This window comes from Pagrus major, chromosome 17, assembly GCF_040436345.1.
Source record: "Pagrus major chromosome 17, Pma_NU_1.0".
Classification (NCBI taxonomy): Eukaryota; Metazoa; Chordata; class Actinopteri; order Spariformes; family Sparidae; genus Pagrus; species Pagrus major.
This window is the reverse complement of record NC_133231.1, coordinates 16397586-16415501: the sequence shown is the minus strand read 5'-3', so window position 1 is coordinate 16415501 and position 17916 is coordinate 16397586. Positions and strand designations below refer to the sequence as shown.

The window sequence follows — 17916 nt, the reverse complement described above, 5'->3', positions numbered from 1 at the left end:
GAGCCTTCAGTGTAGTCCTCAGCCAGCAGCTCAGAAGCTGCACATCACTTCAAACCAGCACCAGCGTCTGACTCGCTCCCTTCTTGTCTTCCAACGCCAAGCAAGCAAACCAGGAAATGACATGTCACTTTAACCGAGGCTAATATCCTTCATGCTCTGCTCCTCGTCAAACCCCTTCTCTTTTGTTTCTAGCTATGAGTAGATACCGTACAAGGGAGGCCTCTATAAAAACTTCCCACAGCAACAATGAAGCGCCAGGAGTGAGTTTATTCTTTTCTAAATTTAACATGACAAAAATATGTCACAGGAGAAAGATTGCAATTCAGCTGTCTGTGTGTGTCACTGACTGAGTTGTGTTGGAGCACAAACAGATGAAAATGTGACAAGATGGAGCAATGAATGCATAATCTAAGGAATACTGTATTTCCATTTGGAGAGACCTTACTTCACATACATTTACCTAATCACTGTATGCAGCATCTGACAAGCAAGTTATTGAGAAAAGATAATACAATGACACACGTTCTTAATGAAATCTCTGCATGTACTCTGAAAACAGGAAACTGCAAACAACCTATTGTTTTGTGCCTTCGACATCTGGACAATCAGGTATTCAACACTCGAGTAGGAGAGGCAACGACACTGACAAATATTTGCAACACCCCTTTAGCTTTGCTTTATTTTACAGCAACGAGAATCTGAATGAATGAATCCTCCCTAACATTAGTGAGGATATAATAGTAGGCTTTTTAGGGTGACACTTAATAATCCAGTGTTGATGATGACATGATGATAGCCTGCACAGGGCGCGTCATCAGTTCTCTTTCTGCTCACTGGGAACACAGTGATAGGGGTTAATTAAGTGATGCAATTTGGATTTTATGATCGTACATCTGTATGTAAAAGGGCGTTAACTGAACATCACTAAATGCAGCTTCGTTTTCTACTTTTATGAGAAAGGAAACATCATTTTTTTCTGTTCCCCATCTAGATTGTCAGCTCGATTTTTGGTGTATAATATAAAAAAATGAGATCAGAGATAGGAAGTGAATCTGCTTTGACAATGAGAAGTAAAACCAGGTGAAATACACTGTGGTTTACTGCAGCAAAATTGGTTCAGACACCTGGTTCATGTCTGTACTCTTAACAAACCTTAAAAATCATCCCGTACAAACTTAATATTGATCTCTCAAGACTCAAACCCTTTGATTTCAGTTCTATCGGCTTCTTTTCCTCAACATCGCCCCGAGCAACTATCTCGCAGTTTTGTTTGATGTGTTTGAAAGAGAAAAAAGGCAAATTAAAGCCACTATTAAACAGATGTCACACACCAACCATGAGGTACTGACCCCTAATAAACTGTGTCATTTATCTCTGTTTTCTCTGCACAAGGCCGAGCAGCTGTGCTGCTCTCTGCTGCTTGGCATTCAGCTTCGCTCCAGCTTCCTGCACAAGTGAAAGCAAAGAGCACTTTGATTTTCCTGGTTGGCCCCTCTGTTGGTAAACAGGGGAGATGGAGGCACACGAGGGAATTCAGTCACAAGGCTCACAGGACATCGTCATCGTGAGCTGCAGGGATGTGCTGCTGCTGTTGTTGTGCACTCACTGCAGTGTGTTGATGTGAATCATAGCATGATCATTAACTGAGACAGTAGGGTGACTGATGGCAACAAAAGCCAGGAAGTGTGACTTGGTCTCTCTTCATAGCAGTCAGAGGAGGTGGTTTCGCAGCTGTGTGGATGGGTAGCAGTTGGGTTGTCACTGTGGTCCATTTCTACCACTGCAGGCCTCAATTAGTCCCTCCACCGGTCCGTCAAGATAATAATCACAGGATAATCACACACTTTTCTTCATCAGCTTGGAACTGAGGCAACTTGTTCTGAAGCGGTTGGGAGAAATGCTTCTTCCTTTCACACTCTCATCCAGAATTATGACATCTAGAGGGTCTGTAGTTTACCTAAGTGAGTCCTGGGTCAGGGAGCTTCAGCATATATTAAGACTTTCTTACTGCATCACTGAGATCATTTCCTCCTGTTAACTTCAAAATTGTCATGACAGCACAAATTGATGTCTTCAAAAAAATAGCTTGTTTACCTTCCAAAAATGATCAATATGCTTTTCACACAGGACAAAGAAAAACAGCTAACTCTCACAGCTGAGACGCAGGAACAGAAAGAGCTCGTTTCATATTCTGGCTGAAAAATTACTTGATGAAACAGTGAACAGATTGTCAATATAGTTGCCTGAACGCTGCAAGTTGATGGATGCTTTTGCAAAACACGAAACCAGCTTTTTTAAAGAAATTACACTTAAAGGGACAGTGCCCCCCAAAACAAAAAATATATATATTTTCTCTCATCTGTAGTGCTACTTATCCATCTGAATTGTTTTGGTGTGAGTTGCTGAGTTTAGGAGATATTGGCCGTTGAGATGCCTGCCTACTCTTGAATACAATGAATTAGATGGCACCACAGTTTGTGGTTCTTAGAGCACCAAAAAAAAAAAAAACATCTGAAAAACTCAACAACAATGTCCGTTTCTAGCAATCATGGACAATCCACGGACCTTGTTGCGAATAGTTTCATGTAAGACATCCGCCAGCCTTATCACCACGCAGAAGAAGGAGTGCATCTCCTCATGGACGAGTTGCGAGCTAACTAAGCTAACTATGCTAGCCAATGTTACAGCTCAGCCGAAGAGGACGCCAACACGAGCCTCTTGTCCGTGAACTGTCCCTTTAATTGAACTGCTGTAACCATCAACAGCTACATTAATAGTCAATAAAACGCTTAGCAGGGAAAAAAAACATGACTATTTTAGCAATTCACCATTTATCCAGTTAAAATACCAAATTTTCTGGTTCCTGCTTCTAAAATATGAGGGCTTGATTGTTTTTCTGTTTTATATTACTGTAAACTGAACACAGTTTGGTACTTTAGTGGTTTTGGCACAAAACAGTTAACTTGGAAGTCATAACTTTGGGCTCTGGTAACTTATTTCTAACATTGGTCACAGTTTTGAACTAAATCAATTAGTTAGGAAAATCAGCCTCAAAGTTGTCAGTTCAGAAAACAACCCCTAGTTGCAGCACTACAACTGGCACGTAATGAAACAAAACTTGTTAAACTGTTGTCAAAGTAAACTCCAGCAGTTGCAGTATTAATGTATGCTGACGTGGGAAAAAGAATGAGCACATCCAAAAACAATAGCCTTTTGGGTGTCCTTGGACACGATCTGACAAGTTCAGTTACTCCCTCAGTGATTAGATCAGAATGCTCTGTGTACGTCCATATCTGTCAGGCATGAGCATTTGATGATGGTCTGAAATACATTCTCAGATATGAGATATGGAGCTCTGAGATTGGGCCAATAAGGTGGTTTTTAACTCTGGCAAATGAAAGAGACGGGAATGTTTTGCTCATTGCAAGATTATCTTGATTCTCGCTGAGCTTCACTTGGCTTCACACGTTCTCACCTTTAGAAAACTAAAGCATTTAGTGAATAAACATTGTATTTGTACATTCACAACACAGTTGTTTATAGGTTTATATGATGAAATAAATGCATGACTATGATGATATACTGTGTCCATATAATTCTATCCCGACTTCAGCAACCCTCTGGTCTATAATGGAAAATGTTTCCAGAAAATCATCTACTGAACTATCATTCCCTGTCTATCATCTGTATAGAGGATGTATTTATTTAACTTCAGCTTTAGTGCAAGTTACATCACAATGACTTTTCCACATTTCACATCAGTCCTCAGACCTCAGCTGATCTGAAAGTCTTGCGAGGGGCGTGTGATTTCTTGCACAATCGGAGGAAGCCGAGCTCCTTTATCACCGACAAGCCTGAGCAGGCTTTGCTTTCTTATTGCAGATGCAGAACGATGGCTGTGATATTGTATGTACTCAAACATGCTGGAATCAATTGTTGGGATTCATCACAGATTTATTATATACTGTAAAGTCCCATAATCTTACATATAAGTTTACTAAATATTTGTGCAAACATGCACTGATGCCGTCAGGATTTATCTTGCACACAAAGGTAGATTAATGCAGAAAAAACTTAAAAGAAGTCTGTAACTATTACATGAATAAGTCTGGTGTCATCAGCAGAGATGCACAAGACTGAAATATTTACAGTCCTAAATTCAGCCCTGTTACAGGCTGTAAAGACAGCTGCAGGGGTGTGTTTGTTGGGACTCAAACAGAGAGCATCAGGTAAAGCTTGTTTACAGCACTAACAAAAAGCACAATAAATCGAGCTCAGGTCTCCTGTCCTGTTTGATTCATTAACAACAGTCACAACTCGATGTGTGATGAGTCACAAAACAAGGCCTGTGAGTCCTAAATGGGATGTGTCCTGCCTCTAGAAAAGATATTGTAGGTGACAACTTGCCAAACAGGCACAGAACAAAAACATCACAAACAGTGGCATGTTGATGTCTACAGGAGAGGCTAAGTGATTGTTCTCTGAAGTGGTTCGGCCGCCTCTCTGCAGCCTATTGTTTCCCTCTGAGTCACATAAGGTGGTGACGTTTAATACTGGGCTCAATGAAATCCATTTCCACTGCCATCCTTCACCGCAGCTAGGCAATATGGGCAGGTCATTTGCACACATGCAAAGGGTGTACTTGCAAGAAAGCTCGGAAATCCATGCGTCATTCTCTGGTGAGAAATTAGACAATTATAAACTTTGTTCCTTTAGCCTTGAGGGCAGCTGACGAGAGATAACCGAGAGCCAAGAGGCAGCTTAATAAGGAAGTGGTCTCGCACATGGAGATGCTCGACAGCTGTCACAGTCACACACACACATACCCATGAGTCTTTCGAGCAATGGATAATTTGTGACAGGGCCTACATCTTATTTTGTTTGTTAAAGACTATGATGTAAACTTCAGTAAATCTACAGCTGTACATGCAGCAGCAGCAGCCCAGAGGAGAACGAGCAGGGCGGATTAGAAACGTATTTCCTCTGGGATGTGCCTAAAGTGACCGTAATGGCCACTTTGATAGTAAACGCTGTAAGATGTGATGCATTCCTTGCTCACTTAGGGGATTTTTGCAGTTATTCCAGTATTGACTTCTGCCCTTTTTCAAACCTTTGGCTGATTTCCCAGTAGGGATTAAGCCCAGTCTGAAATTAAACCAATTTTCAATAGATACATGTGTAATGAAAAATGTCCTTGTCCATGACCTGACATTATCATTGTCAAGATGAGCTGTGATGATAAGAGGGGAGTCTTCATGCCCCACAGTGAATATACAGTACTGTGCATGCAAACTTGGAAAGAAGTCTCATCTTGTTTTCTCTGTCCTCAGGCATGGAAGCAGATTGCACCAGCATTAAATAGTAATAATTTATTCACAGCCAAACTTTTTTCCTCCTTCGAGAGGAGACGTGACATGAAGGCATGTGCAGTCTCCTTTTACTATTCATTTGTTCTCATCATCATTACCAAGATATTGCACCTTAATGAACAACCAAAAGGAATGAGCTGCAGTCACACCCACAGGGAGCAACATTAGAGACCAAAATATCACACTGTACAATGTGACACTCAGTTTAGGATATTGCTAATTAGGTCGGTATTCACATTAATATTGTTTCTTATTTAAAATTTAACTATACAGTATGAGTAACAGGCAATGTGCTGCTGGCACCAGGTCATAAACAGATGCTCCAGGTAAGAATATGTTTCCTGAACACAAACAGGCTCCATTTAAATATTAAAGGATAAGTTCACCCAATAATGAATACTCAGTCATTATCTAGTCTCCCCCATGTCGATGGAAAGTCAGGTGAAGTTTCGTAGTCGGCAAAACATTTCTGGAGCTTCACAGCAAAACAGTGTTGTAGCAGTCTCCTAAACAACTGAAAACAAATATCAGCCATACAGCTCATCTGGCGTAATAGAAATGTCCGTAGGCACAGAGATCCCAAATTATTTTAAAAAACGTTACTTACACCCTCGAAGCATGGTTGAGCTCGCGCAACCACTTCAGACAGCGTGTTTTTAGCATAGCGGCGACTTTAAAACGGGGTGTAAATAACATATTTTCAAATCAATTTGGGATCTCGCGCCTTCGGTAAACTTGGATTACGCCCGACGAGCTGTATGGAACCATCTTGTGATTTTTTTCTGTCGTTTTTTTACGTTTTAAAACAAGTCCCCATCTAGTTTAGTTGTTTAGGGACGAATGCTGCAAAGCTGTTTTGCTGTGAAGCTCCAGAAATTTTTTTGTGAACTATAAAAACCTCATCTGACTCTCCATCGGCATGGAGGCGAGTAGATAACCACTTCATTTTCATTTTTGGCTGAGTTTATCCTTTAATCCCATTACTGTTTAATTTGAGGAAGAGAGACAAGGAAGGAACAGGAACAGGAAGTAGCCTCAGTTACACCTGCATGACAGGTACACGATCAAACGCACTTGGTAAAGTGAGTTAATCTGCTTCAGTGATCACCAAATGCTCTCCATAACTCAAATGCCTCAGTGACAACAGACACATGACAGCCTATATGACATGATACCCCTCTCTGGTGTGCGCTTATAGCAGCCTAGGTAAATAAACAAGCCCCAGAACAAACAGGCGACTTCCTCATAAAAACCGATCACAACAAACGACACACAGATCACACAGGCTACCATCGTGTGTGTGTAGGGGGGGCGCTCATGTTGTAAACTTCAGGCTGAGGACCTGCTGCAACAACAGGTGTCACCGTCAGGTCTTCCGCACTCGCACTCACCTTTGTGTAATACAACATCCACAGCTCATACAGCCTTTCCTTCGATGCCATCCCGCCGCCCTTGTGGTTGCTCATTATTCTCTCCCTCTTCTTGTTTTTAATAAATCATAAGAGCCAGGGCTGTCTGAAGTTGTTTCCCAAAGGCAGGAGGACGCGACACGCTCCTGTGAACCATTCCTGCAAAAAAAAAAAAAAAAAAAATTCGGGGCGCAATAATCCAGACAAAAGTGCTGTTTCTGTCTCGGCACGCAAAGTTATCAGAGCGGCGTGAAAAAGCCCAACATGACGGTGTGGATGTGGCCACGCTGCGATCACTGTCGAAATAGTAAAACCAGGAACACAAATGCGTGGAAATGCATGTCTGGAGAAACACCCATGTCCGCATTTAAAGCGAGCTTGTTGCTGTATGATTCCTATTGGAGAGAGTTCCCACGGAAGCGACAGATGCCATCCAGCTCCACGCCGAGAAACGACTGCGCTGTGCGCCGTGTGGATCCAGTCTGTAAGAGGTGACCAGTCCCTGTGCAGCAGGGGGCAAAATTACCATCAACTAGTGTCTGACTCTATTAACAAGGCAAGAGATACAGTGAAGAGTTGATTGTAGATCATGCTCACAGGTAGGCTGATATTCTTAAAGACACACGCACGCATAAACACACAGATGCAGCCTCCTCATGACATCTCAGACAACTGGAGTCTGTCTGCATGCACGAGCAAAGATAGAGTCAGGTATTTGTTTTATTAGGTGATCATAAAGAAGATGGAAAATATCAAAATGTGTGCTTGAATATGTGCATGTGATCATAGTTTTCTGAATAAAAAAAATATTTGTTGAGCAATGTCTGGAGACAGAGGATGATGAACTGATAACATACTGACACATAAACAGATACAGGACTGGACTTCAGACTCTAACAGCTACTTATGAGGGTTCATGGGGCCTCAGTGGCAAAGTAATAAATACTTATTGCCAACATTTTATTATGTCCTGATGAAAACTGACCAACAATCCTGAAAAAATAAACTGAGAGACCTTCAATAGTAAAAGTGGTGCTGCACAAAGTAAAATATAGGAATGTGTTCAGAATATCACTCCAGTAAAAGTAAAAGTGTTTAATTATATGCAGTGTAGGCCGATACAAGTTTGTTTTTACCGAATGGTTGTTTTATTTTTTTATTCTATACTGCTTTCTCTTGAGGTGTTTTTACCAGATGCTTGTTTTATCTTGTTTTATCTTGCCCTATCCTGCTGTTTAAATCCAGTCTGATTTTATTTCTCTCTTGATTCATCATAAATGTTACGATCACCTGCTTCAATGGTAAGTACCTTGTGGTGCATTTTATGTATGAATTGTGAGATATATAAATAAAGTGTTGTGAGATATATAAATATAGTGTCTATGTCTAATTTTTCTTGAATACGACATATATGTATGACTATGAACAGTTGTGTTTGTTTTACATAATTTATATAAAGAAACAAGGGCCCAACTACTACATGCAGTTGGGTGATTTTTCCAAAAAAGCATCATATATTATGAGTTAATCATATCCTTAGAGTTGTTTTTTGTGTCTCAGTTGCTCAAATTTGTGGCTATTGAAGCAGAGCCAATGCATCTTTTTTTCAAGACAAGTGGTGTGTCTGTTGCACTGAGTGGATAGTTTGCAGTATAAACAACTGTTCCCAATCTGCTATGGTAGTCGATACTGTTTATAGTGTGTAATCAATCCAGGAGTTAATTTGTCTCTTCATTTGCCTCTAACATGTATTACAAATGGGTAATTTATTGATTTAGCCTATCGATGCTTTTAAATGCCTTGCATCCTCAACACAACCAGGTTTGTGTTGTCACACACTAACGTTGAAGCTCGAATGGAGGCAGCTGTATTACCATGGCAATGGCCTACATTCCTAACCATGACCTGACAGTGTGACCATCAACAGACAGGACAATGTGCCACTGTGTCCTATGTATCCCCATTAATGTAAAGATGTGTTCATTGTGGAAAAGTAAGTTTCTTCAGTTCTTCAAAAAAATAGTCTTCACAGTGAGCCTCTGATAGTTAAATCAATGGAAGTATCACTCCATGTGCCAAAACATCCATATAAACCTTAACATAAACTTTTTGCTTGTGCTTACATTTTTGGAAATCTTATTATATTAAATAGGAATTTGATTTTTAATTAAGAATATTTCGATTTCAGTCAATATAGTTTACAATTCAGAAGAAATGTATCAAGAAAACACAAAAATATCATATGAGCGAGCAACAGGCCACCGCGATCGATGTGCTCGACGGTCGTTTTTACCTCCTCAGCCAGGCCCGCCGATGGATGCCAGATAGAACTGAGCGGCGTGCAGATATAAACATGGAGAAAAATGTTGGGTCACTACAGGAGCAGGCCCTGAAGAGAAAAGAGAGGCTAAAAGCACTAAGAGACAAACAGCTTCATGTAAGTATCTTGTCTCGTGATGTCTGGTTTCTGATAAATGCGACACAGCCTGTATAAAACGCTTTATTTTGTTAGTGAGGTCACGTTAGCTAACTTAGCTTGTAGCTAACGTTAGCATACTCAGGGGTAGTCAGCAAATCATTCATACACTTGGTTCGTCTTTTTAGTGGTGCTGTGAGAACATGCAGGTTTTGACGTACAGTTTAGATTCAGTTAAGTCAAGTATTTATTTGTTGAATAGGTTTGTGGTTATAGTTAAGCTTTGTCTGTTTTGTCTGTGCAGCTAATTTCCGAAGCTAGCCTGGACTCTCAAAGACAGTAACAAAGTAGTGCATCCTCTAGTCATGTGTCAAAGTTAATGTCTTAGCTGAATCTCAGCTTGTCAGTAAGAATTAGTGAGAGTTCATGGCTAGTTTACAACAACAGCTCTCTGTTTTGTGCATGTACTGGTTCCACGTTGCACAGTGTTTATAACATGCTGGTGGTATAATGCTGTTTTTTGCTGCCACTACAGTGAAAACTGCACCTCTGGCCGAATATGATTAGCTTCACATGAAGTGGTCAGTTACAGTAAATTACCACAGTCAATTAGCCTTTAAGATCCCTCGAAAATACTATAATCAAACAGAAGTCACATGTCGAAACAGGAATCTCAACTTCTAATGCTCCTGATGGCATTTTGTATTCACCGGTCATGTTTCTTAATACCAGAGCTGAAGCAGAAGGTGTATTTCTTTGCATTTAAGACACTTAGCAGATATTCAGCACAGCATTTAACAGATATCATGTTGACAAGCAGAGGAACAGGATAGATGGTGGATGCAGGGATGAGAGCCCTGACCCTCTCTTTGTGGAAGGATGTCTGCTGCCTCACAGTGATGGGAATCATTTTTTATGCCTGATCAGTATTTAATGACAATCAGTCATTAAAGTTTATCATGGAGCAGATAAATAGGGCCACCACTAGTCAGATAGGTCTTGGATTATAATGGAACACAGAGCGATATTTTTCAGATGGGGGAGATGGCGGGAATGTGTGAAAAATAATTGGTGAGAGCCTGAGGATATCAGGGCTATTTCAACTAATCAGGCTGTATTGGAAGAATTTTGTAACTTCCCTCACAAATGTTTTGCAATGAATACTAAATAGGCCTGTTTTTAGCTGTCTTCTGCACAAACCAAACTATGGTGGGGTGTATGTCAACTTCTTGATCATCTCCAAAATTTCTTAAGCTGAAGTCAATAATAACTAACCAGGTTATTAGTAAGATATTTTTCACTCATAGGTGATATGTTTGAGGTCAGTGCCACAGTGTGAGTGAACCAAGTCTTATTTTATGTATTTGTGTTCAGAGAGGAAATGATGCTCATCATTGTGGTCAGCATGTCTTACACCCATTTATTTTTAGCAAATAGCTGAATTCTTGACGGGAGAAGAATTGATGTAGCAGTAAATCTTGATTTCTAAATTGTGAAAAGTCATAGCATAGTTTTAGGTGGAGCTGCAATGATTAGCCAAACAAAATAAAATTAATTGCCAACTATTTTGATAATCCATTAATCGTGTCTGTCGGTTTTTAGGCAAAAATGTCAAACATTTGCTGGTTTAACCTTTTAAACGCGAGAATTTACTGTTTTCTTCGTCATTTATGACAATAAATGAAATTTGAAGACGTCACTCTGGGCTCTGGGAAATTTTTTGGACATTTGATCGACTAAACAATTGGTTAATTGTAGAAAATAATTGGCAGATTGCTCAGTAATCCAAAAGTTAGTTATAGGATAGATTTAAAACCAAAGAAACTCACAGTAGAGAAGAACTCTCCTACACCACACAGTTATAAACTGCCCACTGTGGCATTCCAAAGGTCAAAAGACAGAAGAGAAACTGAAACTTTCATAGCTGTAAAAGAGGATTTGAATTAAGTCTTCTGTTGCATGAAACGTGCAGATCAGAATCTGTGAAAACTTGTTTTAAGGAAGCAACCCAACAAAATAGTAGCAGATCTCTGTGGCCACTACCACTCACTGCAACGTAAAATTTAAGTTATGTGTAAGAAGTGTTTGAGAACTCTTTCATATCAGTAATTATCAAGGTGGGATTGTATGCTGAGCAAATATTGCCCCATGATAATTTTACTATTAAAGTTCATGATCAACGCACACCTTTGGTCTTGACTCACATACTGGATTGAGAGCAGGTTGTCGGAGCAGGTTTTCAGTTGTACTTCAGTAGGGAGGCTGTCTGTGTTTATCTATGGGAACATGACACTGTTATTCCAGTATGACAGTCTTTCAGTTATGGATATTAATTCTTTTTTCACCAGGAAACCCTGTTTGGTGTGTAAGCCACTGTTTTGGCATTTAGACCACAATGTGTTTCACTAAGCTGGTTTTGGACAGAGGCATACTGGCTTAGTTCACAATGTTTGATAAATGATTGTTGACATTCCTGAAGCCGGGGGTTGTTTTCCTTTTGTACTACACTTCACGAATGAGTCACTGGTCGAATTGTTCAAACAGGTGGAGAGGAAGCCTCTTCAGGAAAATGCAAGATGGGAGGAGTTCAGAGTTCTTTTGTTTCCAATTTTCACGGGGGGTTCATGTTATTTTTGTCTGAATTTCAGCAAGCCTATGTCATAATTTGTTTTCTTCATTGTTTATATTAGGGTACTTCAGTAGAGGCTGTTGTTGTTGCAGCTAGTCCTGGAGCAACTTAGTGTTCTCATTTCACTAATTTATTAGGTCCAGTTTTCAAAGTTCTGCATCTACTAAATAGGACAATGCCTTCAGTAATAACTGAAGTGAAATGTAGATTTGTTATTTGAGTCCCAAATAATGGGCCAACGCAAAAAACACGCTAGCCCGCGTGTACTATGTATCTCCTTACTGTTCCAGATCTCTGGCTAATGAAGAGGTTAATTTTTCTAAAAGAGGTCATCTTTTTGCCTTTCTCTTGTGTCATTGCCAGGTTTTATTTAATAATTCACTGATTCTTTAGTGCAGAATACAATAATAATCAATGCTAATTCTGGACAGTCCATTGACTGAAGAGTAATCCTTTTACTTTGAGAATAATATATGCTAAATTAATGTTATTTTATTGATGTTGTGGGGATATTTTAACAGGGGCGAGAGGAGGAGGATGGGGAGCCAGAGAGCAAAAAAGCTTCACTTGAGGAGACTACTGAAGAGAGGCACAGGTAGGTTCATCACACCTCAAACAAAACAGCTGTTATTTGTTTTTTTTCTTATTATTTTTAATTAAAGCACATCATGATTTCTTCAATTGTTGCTCACTGTTGCTCTCCCCTTTTAGCTGAGTCTTTTTAAGCAGCACAAACGGAACTGAAACTGATATGGAAGTACATCATCAGAGCATTTATCTGCCCTTATCTGAGCACCATCTTCTTGTAACACCATGCATGTCTCAGTGTAGGTCATGAGATGCAGTGTTTACACTGAACTGGATTACAGCCTCGTGCTATTAACTGCTCAAATATCCTGCAGGTTGCTCAACTTTGTGTGTTGGTAGGAAGGAGCAGCCATCTTTCCTGTCCTACAGGACCTTTTTTTCCATTGTTTATATTTAATGACTGCTCCGAGGGAGTGTCGCTGTGTTTCCTCCAGTCTGACAGGACAGATCTCTCTCATGAGAATGAAAATAGCTACAGAGTTTAAAGGCCTAGTTTAACATTTGTCAGTGAAGAGAAAAGACCAGGGTTGGATGTACTCTGGGGTTTTTTTAATCTGTGTTTTGCTCAGTCAAGACACACATCTGTAGCAGGGTGTGAGTGTAATGTATCTTGGGATTGGTATTAAAATTTCATGGGAGATCGAATTGCCAAACAAAGGCATGAAAGAACACAACAATCAACATGTTTGTCCTTTAGTTATTGTTGATCCTCAAGTTTAAAATGTCGGGCTGAAAGTTGTTCGGGTCCCTGTGTGTTATTGTACATTCCTCCAAGCTTATTCTACAAAAGGCACCAACTGCCCCATGCAGCTTTTCCTGTTACGTCTTGTTAGGTGTTGTTAGTGCTGTTGTTTTTAGATAGACAGACAGGTAAGCAAATTTAACATAACTGGAAATGGCAAACAAGACTCCTATAAATTCAAAATCTTCTAAGATATTGACTAATGACATGTTGGCTTTTACAGTCTCTGGCTGATCGTTGTCTGGTTATTTTTGCTCTGGTGAATGGAGCAGGTAGCTTGATATCGGTGTGTAAACATTTGAACACTCGGCTGCTCCTCCTCCTCCCCCTCCTCCCCCTCCTCCACCGCCACAGTTCACTCTAAACATTTCGAGAGGGCCACACTCCGGTCAGTGCTCTGAATTTATCACTGGCTCTCTTTGATGCCACAGTGTGCTTGAAGTGGAAATGTGTAAACACACTCTAAAGGTTTGGACGCATCCAACTAAGAGACAGTTGAGGGAAAAAAGGAGAGATGTTGAACTTTAAAGGGAGAACAAATTTACATGTACAGTTTGTTTATTCTGTTTTTTTATGTCCTGCTAGTTGTGGGATTTAAGAGGGATGTTTTTTTCAGTATGTTTCTTCCCAAGTCGTTGGTCTGTAATGTAAATATGTCAACATTTACCGGCCAAGGAGGCGTGAAATTCAGTTTTGATATTAATGGTCCCTAGACAAAGATACTTATTGATGTTTGAGACCTCCTGATCTTTTATTTAGCACCCCCCCATCAGGTAACTATTTTTACTTTAAGATATAATATGTAACATTTCTCATTAAAATGTCTAAAAAAGAGTAGAACCTTTGTTATGCATTTTGTTTAGTTGTGTAGTTACTTTATCCCAAACATTTCCAACAATGATCAAACCCAGAGAATTCATTTTATGTAAGTAACAGCAGTGTTTTTCATTTGGTCACCTGTTTCTGTTTCTTCTGGGGAAACATTAGATGATACACCAGAGAGTGAGGCAGGAAGTTGGCAAACCTGACTATGTGAAGGATTAGGCTTACAACACAGGCTAGCAAAAAGCTTCATTACATTACCTTGTCAGTGAACAATTCTACCTTAGTCACATCAGATACATTTTCAGCAGCGGTAGTTGTTTCACACTGAAGACAACAACTCCCATGATCCCACGTTTAGATCCAGATAGAAATTTTGTACACAGATAACTGCAAGAGTGCCATCACATTTTTTTCTTGAATGTTGTGGCTCTCAAATGATGACACTTGTTGATTTTTGTGATTCCCAGTGCCGTTGCACAAGTGCCACCCTTACACCAAAATTTCCACTTTCACTCAATATATTGCATAATGCTGCCCAATAGAAATGAAGCAATGGTTAATAATTGCTTCCTAGAGGAAGAACCCTTTTCAGTGTGGTGTTTCAATGACACATTACACTACCCTTTTTTAAAAGTTTATTTTATGTCATCACAGTTTGATCTACTGAAGGTGGATAAATGGTGGCCTTTAGTTAGCCTTGGGCTGGAGCCTTCTGACTTCTCCAATCTAAACTTAGAAACTTGGTGTGATTTGCTGTCAAGGCATCTGGACTTTGTTGTCCTGTGACTGTGAAGCTTAAGTTGGCAAAATTATTGAAATTTTTTAAGATTGATTAATGATTATATTCATTTTTGGTTGATCTACCTTTTTTTTTTTTTTTTTTTTACGATTAATTGAAGAATCTTTTAGCCTATAAAAGACCAAAATTTCCCAGAGCCCAAAGTGCTCTTATTGTCGACAAAGAAAAGCAGGAAATTATTACATGTACGAAGCAAATGTTTGACATTTTTGCTTAAAATAATGACTGGCACGTTAAATCGATGATCAAAATAGTTGGCAATTAATTTTTTTCGATGGACTAATCATTGCAGCTTTACAACATATTCCTCTTCAGGAGAGTCAGGGAGCCTAGAGAAAGAGAGATGTGTGAACTAGGAGTGGCCTTCAGTCAGCCAAAGGCAGAACATGACCAGCATTCCTGCCCATACCCATACAAGGCATCGGTCTGTCTGTTGGCAGCAGGGGTGTGATGAATGTATCAAGGGTGGGCCCTCTCAAGCCTCCTCACAAATCCATGTTAAGCTCACAACAGCTGATAACTCTCTTGGTCCGTGCCTGGTCAGACAATAGTTTACCGCTGCCCCTGGACTTTGTGTATAATCTGCAGATATGTCAGCTACAGCTTGCCAAGAATTTAGTCTGTGTGGAGATGTGATGAAAGACTGCGTAATTTAACATCAAGGAGTGCATTCCTCAGCTGTTTGCTTCTCCCCAGGAGCAGGTGGAACATGTTAATCAGACGTGTTCATAGGAATAAAGAGGGACATTATACCCAAGCCCCTCTAGACATTAGATGTGCAGCTGTGTAGGGTGTGCAGATGGTCTTTTTAATCTCTGGTGGAATATATTTGCCTACACTGCCACCTCCTGGACTGCCAAGAGAGTGGGGAAAGAGTGAGGGAGCATTGTTGACTGATTATGTATTCCTCATCAGTCCTTACACTAAGGTTAAACTTAGATTATCTGTATTTCTGTCCTCAGAGAGCTGAAGCTGAGGAATTACACTCCAGAGGATGAAGATCTGAAGCAAAGGCAGGTGCCCAAAGCCAAACCTGCATCAGGTGAGAACTTGTCAATCATTGATAAGCTTTGAAAAAAGTTAACTTGGATAATTTTCTGTTTGAGGGCTGTTAATACCATACTTTTGTTGCTTTAAAAATAATAATATAGACTTTAATTATACAGCTCTTTGCAAAACAAAGTTACAAGATTGAAACAGTGAGACAAATAAAAACAAGCAAAAAAAACAACAACAGCGTAACCAACAATAGAACAGATAAGTCATGTTGGTGATGAGATGCTGCTAGAAATAATAGACATTTCATGTTCACGTTTTAAGATTGATGATTTAAAAGAAGATATTGCTGTCACTGATTACTTTGCCTCCAGGGGGGTCGGAGCACATTCTTCTCCTATTATCATGTATCACTTTTGACTGATAATATTTTTGGCTTGCAGTGGAGGATAAAGTAAAAGACCAGTTAGAGGCTGCTAATCCAGAGCCTATAATTGAAGAAGTGGTGAGTAATCCTTTCTGGGATTTAATTTATTGAAGAAATAAAGTTGTAGTTGCCAAATTTAACTGTTTTCTTTCCTCAGGATTTGGCCAACCTTGCCCCAAGAAAACCAGACTGGTAAGACCTTCCTCCAACCTGTGTGGTGCATAAAAATCTTTGTGTAATCAAAAATAATTTTCTTTCTGACTTTCTGATTCTCATTCTAGGGATCTCAAGCGTGACGTAGCAAAGAAACTGGAGAAGCTGGAGAGGAGAACACAGAGAGCCATCGCTGAGCTCATCCGTTAGTATTTCCCACTTCATGTTTTCACATTCTATCACTGTGTTTTCCTGACACCACAGAGACAGGCCCGTCTCAGCTAGGCGTGAATTATTAGGCTAATTGCTTTGTGGTTTCACGACTCCACTGAGACTCGAAGCCTTTTGATAACATCAATGGTGTGATTCTTCCACTGATGTGTGATCCACATTCTAAAAATAGACGTGAGTGTTCATGGAGAACGCTAAACAGGTTTAAACTGAAAGGTTGTCCCTTGTTTTAATGTGTCACCCTGATTACTATTCCCCATATCTGCACACATTAAGAGTGCAGGTAGACATGTTTTTTGTTAACATGTACTCACAATTACCCAGTTAATGAGTTTATAGTGGCATGCAACCAAAACCAAAAGTCCCTTCTTTGATGAATGTAACTACTGATTGAAAAATGTAGTGAATGAATGAGTCAGACTGACTGTGTGTGTTTGTGTTTGTTCAGGGGATCGTCTCAAAGGCAGCGAGGATGAATTGGCCGGAGCGGTGGGAGCAGTAGGAGTGGAGGAGGGAGACTCGGACTGAACCCAAGATGTGACAGATTTAAAAAAGGAGACTTCCAAGAGGGATGTCCACGGTTTACTGCGACTGTACTGTCACATCAGTGTTGTGCCCAGAGAGACTTTCATCTCCGCAGGGTGTAAAGTAATGTTGTCAGGTCTTCATACTTCCATTCTGAGTCCTGCGTTGTGTCATTGCATTATTACATAAATATGTAGTAGTACATTGACGTTATGTGGTGTATTGAGGTGTATTGTCAACGTAACCATCAAATATTTTGTTGTAATTTTTTATATTTTCAAGTAAAATAATGTGAATTTTTCAAATGCCTGATCATTTTTATGTATTTTACCTTTTTTACTTAAAACTAAATCCTTTATCACGGTATTTGAACTTTACATCATGCTGTCAAGTACATGTTGTGACATAATACATTTTGTGGAAAAAAACTTATAACTTAACTTAAAAATTTAAAAATTATAAGAATCTTTATAAAAAATATTCCTAAAGTAGTCCTGCCAGAACGATGGGGGTGGAACAAAATATCGATATGGGAATAGAGCTCATTATTTATTGATACCCCGGTCACAAATATCAATATTTTAATCAAAACATGCAGGCGCTCTAATCTTGCTTATATCAAACTGCATTGTAAACTAGTTGCACTGTGAGTGAAGTCTCCTTGCACACAGCACAGAGCAGTGAAATGATCCGCAATTCTTGCTTTTTGCCTCTTGCAATTTTAGGGATGTTTTTTCTTCTTCGGTTACACAGAGGTCATGACGTATCGCAGATTGTCTAGCAATGCATCAAGAGTCGCAGAATTGC

The 17916-nt window shown here is 39.7% G+C and overlaps 2 protein-coding genes across 3 annotated transcripts in view; one reads left to right on the top strand and one right to left on the bottom strand.

Annotated features, from left to right (window-relative positions):
- Positions 1–7067, bottom strand: part of nbeal2 (neurobeachin-like 2) — a 39766-nt gene extending 32699 nt beyond the window's left edge. For both annotated transcript variants that reach the window (XM_073485178.1, XM_073485179.1), the window contains exon 1: positions 6761–7067. In XM_073485178.1, the coding sequence (XP_073341279.1) occupies positions 6761–6835 (75 nt within the window). In that variant the 5' untranslated portion in view covers positions 6836–7067. The remainder of the gene's footprint in view (positions 1–6760) is intronic.
- Positions 7068–9097: 2030 nt separating this feature from the next.
- ccdc12 (coiled-coil domain containing 12) lies at positions 9098–17414 on the top strand. The gene is made up of 7 exons (XM_073485517.1): positions 9098–9215; positions 12345–12418; positions 15740–15819; positions 16217–16278; positions 16358–16392; positions 16482–16558; positions 17033–17414. Exons 1-7 carry the CDS (start codon positions 9132–9134, stop codon positions 17110–17112), a joined length of 492 nt encoding a protein of 163 aa, XP_073341618.1. The 5' UTR covers positions 9098–9131; the 3' UTR covers positions 17113–17414.
- Positions 17415–17916: the final 502 nt, after the last annotated feature.

Coding starts and splice junctions, on each gene's coding strand:
- ccdc12 (XM_073485517.1), top strand. CDS start 9,132: ATGGAGAAAAATGTTGGGTCACTACAGGAGCAGGCCCTGAAGAGAAAA. Junction 12,419..15,739: donor ACTACTGAAGAGAGGCACAG/GTAGGTTCATCA, acceptor TTCTGTCCTCAG/AGAGCTGAAGCTGAGGAATT. Junction 16,279..16,357: donor AGCCTATAATTGAAGAAGTG/GTGAGTAATCCT, acceptor TTCTTTCCTCAG/GATTTGGCCAACCTTGCCCC.